General features: G+C 42.9%; 1 protein-coding gene across 4 annotated transcripts in view; it reads right to left on the bottom strand.

Moving 5' to 3' along the window:
• Window positions 1-15,538, bottom strand: part of PALD1 (phosphatase domain containing paladin 1) — a 492,251-nt gene that overhangs the window by 244,512 nt on the left and 232,201 nt on the right. For all 4 annotated transcript variants that reach the window (XM_063961440.1, XM_063961441.1, XM_063961442.1 and 1 more), the window contains 6 exons: window positions 12,973-13,179; window positions 11,511-11,613; window positions 9,066-9,245; window positions 2,064-2,228; window positions 591-751; window positions 374-449 (listed from right to left, as the gene is read on the bottom strand). In XM_063961440.1, the coding sequence (XP_063817510.1) occupies window positions 374-449; window positions 591-751; window positions 2,064-2,228; window positions 9,066-9,245; window positions 11,511-11,613; window positions 12,973-13,179 (892 nt within the window). The remainder of the gene's footprint in view (window positions 1-373; window positions 450-590; window positions 752-2,063; window positions 2,229-9,065; window positions 9,246-11,510; window positions 11,614-12,972; window positions 13,180-15,538) is intronic.

Consider the following 15,538-nt stretch of genomic DNA (forward strand, 5'->3'; position numbering starts at 1 on the left):
CTCTGCACGCAGGTGAGTTCGCTTCTTCTCCCCTTAGTCCCTCGATGCAGTGAGCCTGTTGCCAGCAGGTCTCACTGAAAATAAAAAACCTAAACTAAAACTTTCACTAAGAAGCTCAGGAGAGCCCCTAGTATGCACCCTTCTCGTTCGGGCACAGAGATCTAACTGAGGCTTGGAGGAGGGTCATAGGGGGAGGAGCCAGTGCACACCAGATAGTCCTAAAGCTTTCTTTAGATGTGCCCAGTCTCCTGCGGAGCCGCTATTCCCCATGGTCCTTACGGAGTCCCCAGCATCCACTTAGGACGTTAGAGAAAAATGTAATAGCTAGATCAAAAGGGAAAAGCAGGGATGTGGGAGTGGGTGCTTTACTCACCCTGAGAAACTTTACAAAAGCATCAAACTGTGATTCCAGGGGAGCACCATCTACAGGTAGAGGAAGACGATGGTACCTGGTAGGGAAGACATAAAATGTAATTATGCTGGAATATTTGTTATATACTACGTTGTATATGCAGATAGACAATTTCCACAGAATGCCAATAGCTTTGTAGAACTCATGTACATGTGAATACATTACAAAAGACCATTACCTGTACGAAGGCAGTAAAAAAACAGGCCTGTTGTACACCTCCTCTGTAACATGTACGTCTTCTTCACACTCAATCTTAATAGAATGTGGCTCATCTTTAAAAAGTTCAATGTCGTTATAAACAAAATAACTGTTCCCACTCAGCTGGGCAAAATCATATAGCTTGACAAATAAAAAAAGGGAGAAAAAAATTAGATTTTTTATAAAAATGTAAGAAATGCTAGTAGATCATGCACAGCTATGAAGACATTTCTTGTAATCTCCGGTACGAATAGTTTTCATGAATCCTACCAGTAAAATATATGGATATAGCATTGTGTAAACCGCTTTTTGCTGTGACTTTGGGCAATATGCAAGTAGTCAGATTTACCAAAGCAAAATCACTGAAAAATAACATTCATAGGGCGGAATTCAATTGAATATCGCACACGATCTCCCGTCTAAAGTGATGGAAGATTGCGGGGGCCAGATTCTATTGTGTCCCGTTATTGAATTCATAGAGGTCGAGTTTAATGCTGGGCGCTATCGTGGGTTGAGTACAAAATGTCGGTAGTCGGGATTCCGGGTAAGTATTTCATGCTACCTTTGCCGTTAATCCTACCCCTATCCCTAACCCACTTCTCCTGCAGCCTAAGCTTAACCCTAATATCCCCATCCCCGACAGAGGGATCACGCTGGCCAGAATCCTGATGGCTAGTATTTCACGATACCCCTAATCCTACCCCAATCAACTAACCCACCTCTCCTGCAGCCTAACCTAATCTCTACATCCTGCAGCCTAACCCTGTCTTTTCCCATAGCCTAGCCCTAACAACCCCCTCCCCCCACCCTTACTCCGAAAGCCTATCCCTAACCTTCCCTCTAGTGCCTTACCCAAACCACGGCACTTCCATCAGGGATGTGTTGGGATTCTGACTGTCGAGATTCCGAAGACACCAAAAACAGGTGTCAGAAGTGAGGTATAAAGTACACATACAGGAGCAATTCATAAGATTTCTGGGATCAGTATGTGTGACCAGCAGATAGGATGACGGCGGTCACAATACAGGCGCTGGCATCCCGATGGTTATGATGTTATGTATTCTAACTCCCCCTCCTATCCCCCTAACCATCCCTTACAGCAGCCTAACCCTAACCTCCCCCCTTAGTACCTAAACCTAACCCACCTTCCTTTCCACAGTCTAACCCTAACCCTCCCCCCATAGTGCCTAAACAAACCCCCCCCTCCCCCTTACTCCCGGTGGTGCCTAACCCTAACCCTCCCAACACACACAGCCTAATCCTAACCATCCCGGATGCCACCTAAATCTAAATACACACACCCGCAGTCAAACCCTAACCCTCTCAACTATACTTCCTATAAAAATAGCTGTAAGTTTATTCATCCTTCCTGTTCTCGGTGTACTGAAGCATAAGGTGGAAACAAAAACTGAAACAATATTAAAAACCTCTTTAGGATGTAAATTGAGCAAACCTCTTTCCGAATAGAAAGTTCCAGGTTCTCTACTCGGACACCTTTCTCGAAAGTGTGCAAATTTTCATGCAAGTTCTCTTTCCTCCTGGGAGTATAAGGCACAAAGTCATTCTCCAGTCTCAGGAACATCACTGGCTCCTCACGAACACAGAAGAACATACATTCCTATAATAACAGACATTACATTTTAATTTTCCCAAAACAATTTATTTAAGTGTTGGTTTAATATCAGCACTTTAGCAATAGCATGCATTCTGATTTATCATACTCCTCATCAGTGGCGGATTTAGGGGGGGTGCACCAAGGCACGTGCCCCCCCTGTCATTTTTAGTAGATTTTTGCATTTTTTTTATTTTTTTTTAAGTGCGCACGGCGGGCGCGGCGCGCACTTCCGTTATGATGAGGCTGCTGCAGCTGCTTTTGGTCCAGGATTGGCTCCCTTGAGAAACGTGACATGCAGTCAGTCAGTGCATGTCACGTTTCTGTGCAGAGGAGCCGAGCAGGAGGAGGTCCCAGCTTCAGCCCGCCGCCGCCGCTACTGAGGGACAACACCGTCCGTGACCCAGCCGCCAGTCACACAGCGCTGCGCAGCCGGCCCTGATCACCCCCTTCCTCCTCCCCCACATGGAGAGCCGTGGCACAGGCAACAGTGCCCGATCCGACCACCCGCCCTTTTCAGTTGAGCTTGACAGGGGATGTGGCTGCTATGGGGCATGGACTTTTTACAGGTCCCGCCGTTCCCCTGCAACCAGACACCTGTATTGTCTTCCAACGCTGGTACTTTAGCCCCACAGGCTCTCCCCAGAGCTCAGCTCCATGCTGCAGAGTGCACGCTGCACGGAATCTAGGATTTCCACCCCTGTGCCTGCCCTGCCACCTGCTCAGGACCTAGGTGAGTGCCTTGCCATAATGTGTAAAAAGAGTACTGGGGGACTCTGTCTGCCGTAATGTGTAAAAAGGGGGCGCTGTCTGCCGTAATGTGTAAAAAGGGGGCGCTGTCTGCCGTAATGTGTAAAAAGGGGGCGCTGTCTGCCGTAATGTGTAAAAAGGGGGCGCTGTCTGCCGTAATGTGTAAAAAGGGGACGCGGTCTGCCGTAATGTGTAAAAAGGGGACGCGGTCTGCCGTAATGTGTAAAAAGGGGACGCGGTCTGCCGTAATGTGCAAAAAGGGGACGCTGTCTGCCGTAATGTGTAAAAAGGGGACGCTGTCTGCCGTAATGTGCAAAAAGGGGACGCTGTCTGCCGTAATGTGCAAAAAGGGGACGCTGTCTGCCGTAATGTGCAAAAAGGGGACGCTGTCTGCCGTAATGTGCAAAAAGGGGACGCTGTCTGGCGTAATGTGCAAAAAGGGGGCGCTGTCTGCCGTAATGTGTAAAAAGGGGGCGCTGTCTGCCGTAATGTGTAAAAAGGGGGCGCTGTCTGCCGTAATGTGTAAAAAGGGGACGCGGTCTGCCGTAATGTGTAAAAAGGGGACGCGGCCTGCCGTAATGTGTAAAAAGGGGACGCGGCCTGCCGTAATGTGTAAAAAGGGGACGCGGCCTGCCGTAATGTGCAAAAAGGGGACGCTGTCTGCCGTAATGTGTAAAAAGGGGATGCTGTCTGCCGTAATGTGTAAAAAGGGGACGCGGTCTGCCGTAATGTGCAAAAAGGGGACGCTGTCTGGCGTAATGTGCAAAAAGGGGACGCTGTCTGCCGTAATGTGTAAAAAGGGGACGCTGTCTGCCGTAATGTGTAAAAAGGGGACGCTGTCTGCCGTAATGTGTTAATAGGGGGACGGTCTGCCGTAATGTGTAAAAGGGGCTCTACCTGGTGTAGTGGCGCTACTGTGCGGGCGTAATTTGAATAATGGAGACTACTGTGCACCGTAGTATGAATTGGTATTATTTTGTGGCCACACCCCTTCCCCATGAAGCCATGCCCCTATATATTTTTTGCGCGCCTACGGCGCGCACTGCCCCTGTCTTGCATGGGGAGGAGGGAGGCGCCAATGCCATTTCTTTCACATAGCGCCAAAATGCCTAGTTACGGCACTGGTGGGTACCTATCAGGAGCAGTGGGTACTCGACTGGACTGTACTCCTGGGCACCTGGCTACACAGCAGAAGTGGGTCTGATGTCAGAGGGCTTCCAGTTCAGATGGAGATGCTTATTTCAATGTGTATGTATGTATGTAACTGTATTAATGTGTGTATATATAGCCAGTTGGTGCATCCCTCCCCTCTGTAGAATAACATATCCCCCCCCCCCCCCACTATTGGCCTTCCATATGGAGGAGACACCCTCACTGCTGCCCTACCCTCCATATCCCCCCTTCCCTCCTCCCACTGCCCTTGTTGTGAGGCCACGCGCACGTTCATGGGACCGCACGCTGAAGGCGTGCCCCCCCTGTCATTTTTTCCTGGATCCGCCCCTGCTCCTCATGAAAGTGAGACATTGAAAAGGTATGTGATCAGAATGAGAAGCTTTGATATGCCTATGTCTTTATATAGGCAAACTTCTATATTGTATTAATTTATTCTTTTAAGACCTTCTATAAAAGAGAAAAACATTTTCTATTTAAATGGACATTAAAATGACCTCAGAAAGAGCTAATTCAATTACGATATTCTGCATTATATTATAGATTGTCACAACAACATCAGAACAAATTTTTTTTTTTTGTTAAATTATTTATTGTTTTAAATTACAGAGCATCCAGAAAGTATTCACAGCGCTTCACTTTTTCCACATTTTGTTACGTTACAGCCTTATTCCAAACTGGAATAAATTCATTTTTTTCCCTCAAAATTCTACACACAATACCCCATAATGCCAAAGTGAAAAAAGTTTTTTTTTTATTGAGATTTTTGCAAATTTATTAATCATAAAAAACTAAGAAATCACAAGTATTCACAACCTTTGCTCAATACTTTGTTGATGCACCTTTGCCAGCAATTACAGCCTCAAGTCTTTTTGAATATGATGCCACAAGCTTGGCACACCTATCTTTGGCCAGTTTCGCCCATTCCTCTTTGCAGCACCTCTCAAGCTCCACCAGGTTGGATGGAAAGCGCCGGTGCACAGCCATTTTCAGATCTTTCCAGAGATGTTCAATTGGATTCAAGTCTGGGCTCTGGCTGGGCCACTCAAGGACATTCACAGAGTTGTCTTGAAGCCACTCCTTTGATATCTTGGCTGTGTGCTTACAGTCGTTGTCCTGCTGAAAGACGTGAGGCCAAGAGCGCTCTGGAGTAGGTTTTACTCCAAGATGTCTCTGTACATTGCTGAATTCATCTTTCCCTATATCCTGACTAGTCTCCCAGTTCCTGCTGCTGAAAAACATCCCCACTGCCACCACCATGCTTCACTGTAGGGATGGTATTGGCCTGGTGATGAGCGGTGCCTGGTTTCCTCCAAACATGACGCCTGGCATTCACACCAAAGAGTTCAATCTTTGTCTCATCAGACCACAGAATTTTGTTTCTCATGGTCAGAGTCCTTCAGGTGCATTTTGGAAAACTCCAGGCGGGCTGCCATGTGCTTTTTACTAAGGAGTGGATTCCGTCTGGCCACTCTACCATACAGGCCTGATTGGTGAATTGCTGCAGAGAAGGTTATCCTTCTGGAAGGTTCTCCTCTCTCCACAGAGGAATGCTGTAGCTCTGACAGATTGACCATCGGGTTCTTGGTCACCCCCCTGACTAGGGCCCTTTTCCCCCGATCGCTCAGTTTAGTCGGCCGTCAAGCTCTAGGAAGAGTCCTGGTGGTTCCGAACCTCTTCCATTTACGGATGATGGAGGCCACTGTGCTAATTGGGACCTTCAAAGCAGTAGATATTTTTCTGTACCCTTCCACAGATTTGTGCCCCCAGACAATCCTGTCTCGGAAGTCTACAGACATTTCCTTTGAGTTCAAGCTTGGTTTGTGCTCCTACATGCACTCTCAAGTGTGGTACCTTATATAGACAGGTGTGTGCCTTTCCAAATCATGTCCAATCAACCGAATTTACAACAGGTGGACTCCAATTAAGCTGTAGGAACATCTCAAGGATGATCAGTGGAAACAGGATGCACATTAACTAAATTTTGAGCTTTGTGGCAAAGGCTTTGAATACTTATGTACATGTGATTTCTTAGTTTGTTACTTTTAATAAATTTGCAAAAATCTCAAAAAAACTTTTTTCACATTGTCATTATGGGGTATTGTGTGTGTAGAATTTTGAGGAAAAAAATGAATTTATTCCATTTTGGAATAAGGCTGTAACATAACAAAATGTGGAAAAAGTGAAGCGCTGTGAATACTTTCCGGATGCACTGTGTATTTACAGATTACAGCACAAATTACAAACTGGTTAGAATAACACAAACAGAGCAGTTTGTCTTGGCTTTACACAGATCAACATTTCCATCAACATTTTGTGGTAGTTAATTAATAGACTAAAATACTCCAATGCTTACAGCCTTTTCCAAGACCTCATGAGCCTTACACAAAAGTTGGCCATACATTCACCTTTATGGACAGTGTGACTGCATATCGCAGAAAAGGGTACCACAACAATGAACATTCCAAAGATTGTTCTGATTGAAATCAACAGGATCACTTTCACACATGCCTGAAAATGTTATTGAGAAATGGCCTCTGTTGGTGATCCACATGTCTATAGATTGGAAATTGATCATGCAACAGTTTTAAAAGGCTTATTTATTAAAAACACAAATTGGGGTCTTTGACGGCAATTGGGACAATGTGTAACAAATGAAATAAATTCCTGCTGGCAATAGCATTGCTGAAACTAGCTCTGCCAGTAGTAATATTTATTTATTTTTTGTATTTAAAAGAAAATCCCAACACATGCACCACACCACCACTAATAGTGGGAGTATATTAAGGGGTATATGCAATTGCCGGCGATTCGCGGCAATTTTTCGCCCGTTTTTTTATTCGACACAATTCGACCGTCGAATTCCGGCAGGTGGATGCCGTAATTCTACATATTCAATAAAAAACGGATTCGACAGTCCCGCTGTCGAAAAACGGCCGATTTGACGGATTTTGATTAGATTTTAAAAAATGTAAAAAAAACGGGGGAAAAAACGGAGAAAAATTGCGTTGGGTCCCCCCTCCTAAGCATAACCAGCCTCGGGCTCTTCAAGCTGGTCCTGGTTCTAAAAATCCGGGGGAAAAACTGACAGGGGATCCCCCGTATTTTTAAAACCAGCTCTGCGCCTGGTGCTGGTGCAAAAAATGCGGGGGACAAAAAGAGTAGGGGTCCCCCGTATTTTTTACACCAGCATCGGGCTCCACTAGCTGGGTAACCCCACCGCTCTACTAGCTGACCGCGGGTAACCCCACCGCTGACCGCAAAGTTCCCACCATTGAAACTAATGGAGGGAGCTGTGCGATGCGCTGTCTGCCAGCTCAGACGCGCATACAGCCAATCAGGAGAGTGCCACGAAGTGGCGCTTCCTGATTGGCTGAAGGGACCTTTCTGTGACAGGAGTCACGGGGGGTCTCTGCATTCGGGGAAAGGGGTCCCATGTGTAAACATGGGACCCCTTTCAGTCCGTGTGGTCCGGGTATTCGTTTTTTTGTTTTGCCAAGTACGTGGATTATAATAAAAGACCAGGACACTGGATCAGGTGAGTATAATTTTATTTTCAGGTACACCGTGGATTCTACTTGGACAAGTGGACAGAGGTCGCGTGTGAACATAGGTAAGTATGTGTGTGTCGACATGTGTGAAATAAAGTTTTACTCTCACGGTGTGCGTGTCCTGTTTTTATTTGGGTATTCTTTTCCCAGTAAAACTACAGGTACCAGCGGGCCCGTTTTTCTCCCGCATGCTGGTACTTGTGGTTCTCCAAGTACCAGCTTGCGGGGGAGGCTTGCTGGGACTTGTAGTACTACTGGAAAAAACAATATTCCTTCATTTTTCAAAAGGCTATCAGCCCCCCAACCGCAGCCCTTGGATGGGGGGACAGCCTCGGGCTTCACCCCTGGCCCTTGGGTGGCTGGGGGGGGGGGGACCCCTTCATTGAAGGGGTCCCCACTCCTCCAGGGTACCCCGGCCAAGGGTGACTAGTTGGGTATTTAATGCCACGGCCGCAGGGCGCTGTATAAAAGTGACCCCCGGCTGTGGCATTATCTGTCCAGCTAGTGGAGCCCGGTGCTGGTGTAAAAAATACGGGGGACCCCTACGCTTTTTGTCCCCCATATTTTTTGCACCTGCACCAGGCGCAGAGCCCGGTGCTGGTTTTAAAAATACGGGGGATCCAGTCAGTTTTTCCCCCGGATTTTTAGAACCAGGACCGGCTCGAAGAGCCCGAGGCTGGTTATGCTTAGGAGGGGGAACCCCACGCATTTTTTATTCCAGATTTTTACCATTCCAATAAAAAAAAAAAAATTATAATATTTTTTAAAAAATATAAATAATACATGTGCCTCCAAAATAGACAAACCAAGTACCTAATCCCTTCTAATATAAATAGATATGCTATTACCAATAAAAAAAACACCAAAAACAAACATTTTTAAAAATTTTTATTAGATTCCGCCAGCAAAGTGTGGCGGATTGAAAATGACGAATTTACTGTCTAAAAGCACTGTTGTCGAATTTACAATCTTCAATTGAACATACTTTTGTCGAATTGCCGCATTTGTACCATTGCAGAAATGTCGAATTTGACAAATGTCGAATTTCAAAAAGTCGAATTTGGAAAGTCCGTTTTTTTTGACGAAAAGTACTGAATTGTATTGTTGAATATTTTTTTTGGGCGAAAATGTCCCGTTTTTCGACATTTTCGGGAATTCGACCGCAGTTGCATATACCCTTAAGTCTACTGGAATATGCTGGTTTCTGAGCCTTTTAAGTGACGTAGCATGATGTCTCTTGATAAACTTTGTTGAACTTTTTAAAGGCAATCGCTAACTTCTAAGAGGTTCGGAATGACAGTGGATACATGTAGTTACAATTCTGTACACATGATACACTCAGTGCCAGCAGTAACAAAATCCCCATTAGTACCTTATGTCCATCATTCTGAAGCTTCTGCAGGACCTGTTTGAAGCCATTCAGGCTGGGCTGGCCCATTCCGTACACTTCATACCCTCCTTTGGCCTGTCGGAAATTCGGTGCTCCACAACTGTTTGTAGTGTTTAAAACATCTAACTTGCTGTACACGTCGTGAACCAGGAAATACTTTCCCTAAAAAAACAAGCAAAGCACCCTTCACTGTAAGATGATAATTAAAATATTCATATGTTATAGATAAAAGGTGGCAAAAGAGTTGCTGATATATATACTCCAGAAACAGAGATAGGGCCCTGGGAAAGACTACCAGCTGTTGTGGTAAGAGAAGCTCAAGAATGCATAAAACACACACCCTAGTACTGCGAATACATATATGAAACAAAAACATATACAAAAGTTGTGATTAGGTGGACATGTACTGTATGTTGTTTTCTGCAGCGAAATTCTCATTTATGTTCTCACCAGGTCCGGTTTTATAGTTTACCATACCTAAGCCTATTAATGAGCCCATGGATAACCACACTCATTGTAACGCTTGCTACACTTATTATGAAGCCAAACAGGAGAAGTTGAAAACACTTGGGGGTAATTCAGAGTTGATCGCAGCAGCAAACTTGTTAGCAGTTGGGCAGAACCATTTGCACTGCAGGTGGGGCACATATAACATGTGCAGAGACAGTTAGATTTGGGTGGGTTATTTTGTTTCTGTGCAGGGTAAATACTGGCTGCTTTATTATTACACTGCAATTCAGATTTCAGTTTGAACACACCCCACCCAAATCAAACTCTCTCTGCACATGTAATATCTGCCCCACCTGCAGTGCACATGGTTTTACCCATCTGCTAACAAATTTGCTGCTGCTATCAACTCAGAATTAGGCCCTTGCATTCTGGGCCCTGTAGTTAGAGCCATAGGCCTGACATAAGGCCATTGTTATGGGGACACCTAAAAAAATGGAATCATAGACGCTGGCAACTTCTTACATGTGAAGCTGCTGGTCGCTGTTCTACCTTACCAGTGAGTGTGAGCGGCTAGACTATGTAGTCACAGCCCTTTGAATACTCACAGTCTGTACCCTCACCTTCTCTCTGTCAGTTAAGAGAAAAGCCTTTCACCAGCCCAGTACAAATGTCCCATATAAACATTTCTGATATTTTTAGATCTATTCGCAACGCGCCTTTTGCAAGGAGAGTCTGCTGCATGTTGCACTTACGGCTCGCCGCCTCCAGGAAGCTTGGTGGATGCGACTAGATACAGCAGATGTACAGTACAGGCATTGATGCGGAATATGAATAAGATGGCCAACTAAAATGCACAAATGCACCTCTTTGGAAAGAAAGACATGACTTGTGGGTACACTTCTGATACACCCATTTATGTAAACATAGTGTAACTGCTCCAGCTGTGATCTAACAGGATTACAGTGTACTGAATAAATAAATAAATATTATATATATATATATATATATATATATAAACCCCGTGATTCCAATCAGTTTGGGAAGGGAAAGGCTGCAGGTATAATGTATGTATAAGTGTGGACTTTAAAATAATAATAATAAAATTATATTTGTGTCTTACTCGATTTGCGTTTTGCAGAAATGGACATTTCCTGGGGTTTTAAAATACATATATCCCATTTAACATTTTACCAGTGCATCTATTACATACAGTGAATACATTTTCTGCTGTACTCAGTATCATTGGATAGGGTGGGTAAGAAATCCTGTCAGTTGGGATCCCGACAGTTAGAATGAAGACGGATCTAGGTATTTTAACCCTACTCCTAAATCCCCACTCCCACAGCCCAACACTAACCTCCCCCACCCCAGCAGCCTAACCCTAACCCTTCCCCTAGTGCTTAACCCAAAGCCCAAACCCAGTATTTATAGTCAGGATCCACCGGTAATCTGACCATCAGGATGCCGCTGTCAGTATTCTGACTGCCGGGGTCCTGACTGAATCCCTATTACATTTTTGATAATGTTGATATATGCCAGGTTTATAAAGCAGAACTACAGTAGTCAGTCAAACATGAAAATTCCAAAACTGCAAAAGCACCAATATCAAAGGAAAAACTATTTTTATATTTTTTCTAGAACAGCTCCAAAGTGTTAATCCAGATGAATCTTCAAGCGCCTTAAATACTGGAGCTAATCAGACAGATACCAGGGACAGCTGAGACCTACTCAGCAATGTCTTTCACAGACATCAGCAAGGAAGTTACACCTATTTGTATCCAAACACTGTGCTTTGTCCATTTAAATGGCCAACTCCCAAGTGCAGCCATGGGGTAGCTGCAACTAGTTAGTTCTGCCTCCATCTTTAATGATGCAGGAATTCAAAGCAGTGAATACATGGGTAAGAGTGCACACAGAAAGTTATAGCAGAGCCCTGCTTCAGTCCAGTAATGCTGATAGAGTACCATCAGAGCTTACCTTTACAAGATAGTGTTCCGGCATGGTCTCAGAAATCCTTCCAACAGAATAATTGGATTTGAGCAAATCATCATGAATTTGGAACTCTTCTTTACAATTGTACCTGGAAGGCCACAATAAATTACCATTTCTAGAAAACTGTAAAAGAAACTGCCACTACTGTTGTACAAACAGCCAAAATCACCTTTTTTTGGCTATGGATATCATCACATAATCAAATATCTCATTTAAGCCTAATTTAACAATATACATTTTAAGTTTCAAACCAAAAGATGAAACAAATATATTTCTATCTTATGTTTCTATAGACTAGTTCTGATGGCGAATGCAGACAAAGAATAGCATTAATAAGGAAGTAAAATGCTAGAACAACAACTATATTAAAGATATTGGGGGTAATTCTGAGTTGATCGCAGCAGGAATTTTGTTAGCAGTTGGGCAAAACCATGTGCACTGCAGGGGAGACAGATATAACATGTGCAGAAAGAGTTAGATTTGGGTGGGTTATTTTGTTTCTGTGCAGGGTAAATACTGGCTGCTTTATTTTTACACTGCAAATTAGATTGCAGATTGAACACACCCCACCCAAATCTAACTCTCTCTGCACATAGTAACATAGTAACGAAGGTTGAAAAAAGACAATTGTCCATCGAGTTCAACCTATTTGTGGTCTCTTATGCAGTCTTATTATAGGACTAGTTATTTTTATGTTAGGACTAGTTATATTAACTATAATGGTGCCTACGCACCATAACCCTGAATATCTTTATACAATAGGAATTTATCTAACCCATTCTTAAAGGTGTTGACTGAGTCCGCAGTTACTACAGGGAATTCCAAACACGTATTGTCCTTACTGTGAAAAAACCTTTTTGCCTCAATGTGCGGAAACTCCTCTCCTCTAACCTAAGCGAGTGACCACGTGTCCTCTGTGCTGATCTTATATAAAACAGGTCCCCCCCAAGCTCTGTGTATTGACCCCTTATATATTTGTAGATGTTGATCATGTCCCCTCTTAGTCTCCTCTTTTCCGATGTAAACATGCCTAGCCCTGCAAGCCTTTCCTCGTATTCCAGCGTCTCCATGCCCTTGATTAGTTTGGTTGCCCGCCTCTGAACCTTTTCTAGCGCCAGGATATCCTTTTTGTAATATGGTGCTCAAAATTGCTCACTAGTGATTTATATAATGGGAGTATAATACTCTCGTCCCTTGCATCAATTCCCCCGTTTTATGCATGCTAATATCTTATTAGCCTTCTTTGCTGCACTCCTACTTTGGGTACTGCTGCTTAATTTGTTATCTATGTGAACCCCTAAGTCTTTTTCCAGTACAGAATCCCCTAATATTACCCCCATTTAGTATGTAGGTGTTATTTTTGGTTCCTTTCTGGAAATGAAGTCTGCTGTTCATAAGATTGCCTGCATGCCAATGAATGCACAGAGGAGCCAAACACAGTACTCACGTGATCACTACAGGAGCCACCTTGTTGGTGATTATGGATTTGGCCTTGTTGTGGATGCTCACTGTCTGGAAGGAGTGAATGCTCAGGGAGTTTCTGTCTTCTGCACTTGAGTTCCCACTGCGATTTCCTTCGATGCTGTCACTAGGGGGCACAATTGGAGCTGGCTGCTGAGCTGCGCTGGCAGTTGTACCCATACTCCACAAGCGCCTTTAATAAAAGGATAGACAGCGTTAGTGAGAACAAACCGATAACATAACAAATTATTTATCATTACATGCACAGCACCAACTATGAATCCTGGATATTCAACAAAATGCAAGTTACAGTATAAAAGGTCTTAAACTTTCCATCCTTAAAGCTAAATATCCTGCCCTGCACATCTCAATGTGAGCGCTCATTCTCTGCATGAAAAATAGCTCTGCAAATTACAACAAGTTCAACCAGGTAGGAGGGTAGGTGGACAATCTCATAAGGCACAATGATCCCTTTCACTAAATGAAGATTTTCAGTTTTTCTTCCAAAACAATGTACGGCTTAGCATAATTTACCACTTAAGGTACTCATAAGAGTGACAGGTCTTTATCACAGCTTTGTACGTTTGAAACATAGTTGTATAAATGTGCCTCTTCATCGGAGTGCGGAACATTCATTTTATTTTCTGTACATTTTATATATATATATATATATATATATATATAATATATATATGTATTGCGGTCGAGGCGGCACTCATCGGACTTGTAACAGAAATTAAACACTGTACCACCACTGTACAGTACTAACATTTCGGACTTTTAATCCGTCGTCAGAGTACAGGAGATATTGTGAGTGCCGGGAAACGCTGCTGTTTATATTATATTATATATATATATGTACACATACATACATACATACATACATACACACACACACATGCATACATAACAGCCAGACCCTGACACCCGTGGTCTGGCTGTTATGTCATCAGCCAAAGGATATGTAATGTATTGCTGCCATTGATTAATTCTGAGGCTTATTTATATAACCCTGGGTTTTATTAAATGTCTTTTTGAAATGATCATGGTTGTGCTGGCCTCACCACCTACTGGACCGGATTTGGATCGATTATATATATGTATATGTATATATATATATATATATATATACATATATTTATTTATTTTTCATTTTTTTCACAGTTTCTTAAATAGTGCTGCGTATTCTGTTGCGCTCTACAATTCGAACAACAGTGATAGAGCAAAAACAGACAGACAGAGGTAGGAAGACCCTGCTCACAAGCTTACAATCTATAGTATAATTTATATATATATATATATATATATATATATACATACACATACACATACACACACTCAAGAATGATACCAGTAAGTATTTAATCAGAATAATAAGAACAATGCTAAAAACAACAATGTGTGCTTGTACACCAAGCCTCAATATGCCATGCAGTGCAAGACACATGGCATGACTAAGCCATGCCGGCCAGTGTGGCAACTTTTTCACTGAAATGTCACATAACATTGCGTTTAAGATGCACAAAACCGCTTTACGAGACTGCACTCATTCATTTGATATTGGTGAGTGACCGAATATGAATCTGCAAATGGAGAACAATGGAACTTCATGTGGGGAAAAAAAATCTGCAGCTGCCGCATCGTAGCACTTTGTATACAGATTCAGTCGCACACAGACATACGAGCGTTACATACAATGAACCAATGCAGTCTCGTCAAGCAGTTCGGCCACATTACTTTGCGATTAAGATGCACATTTCAGCAAAAAAGTTATATTGTGAAAGTATTTTCAGATAAAATACAATGCAAAGCTTTTTGTTTTTTACATTACAATAAAAAGTAAAGTTGCATACACACAGTGCGCTGTGTGCATACGATTTTGACTATATAGTCAAAATCGTAAGAAAAGTTAGCACATATCGCACCGTGCATCCACAGATTGCGATACCAATGCGCGCTCCTGTGGGGTCGGTATCGCAAGAAAAAATAGACTGTGCAGGCAAGGCAATTTTGACTATATTGTGTACAATCTAGTTTCTAGTATAGTCAAAATTGTATATAGTCAAAATTGCAAGTAAATATAGTCAAAATTGGTGGTTCTGGGCTCCAGGGAGTTCAAGGGAAATCGCAATAGTCAAAATTGGCACCTAGTCAAAATCTCACCGTGTGTATGCACCTTTACGCTTTAACTTACAATTTATGTGATTAGAAATAGTTTCTGTGTATACACGTAAAACACAGCACAGTAAATTACCACATATAAGGTCTCACTATAATATATGAAGAGAAACACAAACATGAAGGCAAAGTACAATTGCTTTTTCTAGCTCAGAAAAGACCCCTCTTATGGTCTAAAATTTATTATATTGCATGGATTTATTTTTTAAAACAGAGCAAATAAAGAATCCTAATCACTAATACATTAACAAGAGAGCTGACATTATCGGGAGTAGCCATTATAATGCTGTGGAAAACAGAGGGGTTTTCACAATTTTTTATTTTTATTTTATCACTGATAATTTTTTACCGGTATCCAATTATATTGCCCATTT

The sequence above is a fragment of the Pseudophryne corroboree genome, chromosome 3 (genome assembly GCF_028390025.1).
Source record: "Pseudophryne corroboree isolate aPseCor3 chromosome 3, aPseCor3.hap2, whole genome shotgun sequence".
Classification (NCBI taxonomy): domain Eukaryota; kingdom Metazoa; phylum Chordata; class Amphibia; order Anura; family Myobatrachidae; genus Pseudophryne; species Pseudophryne corroboree.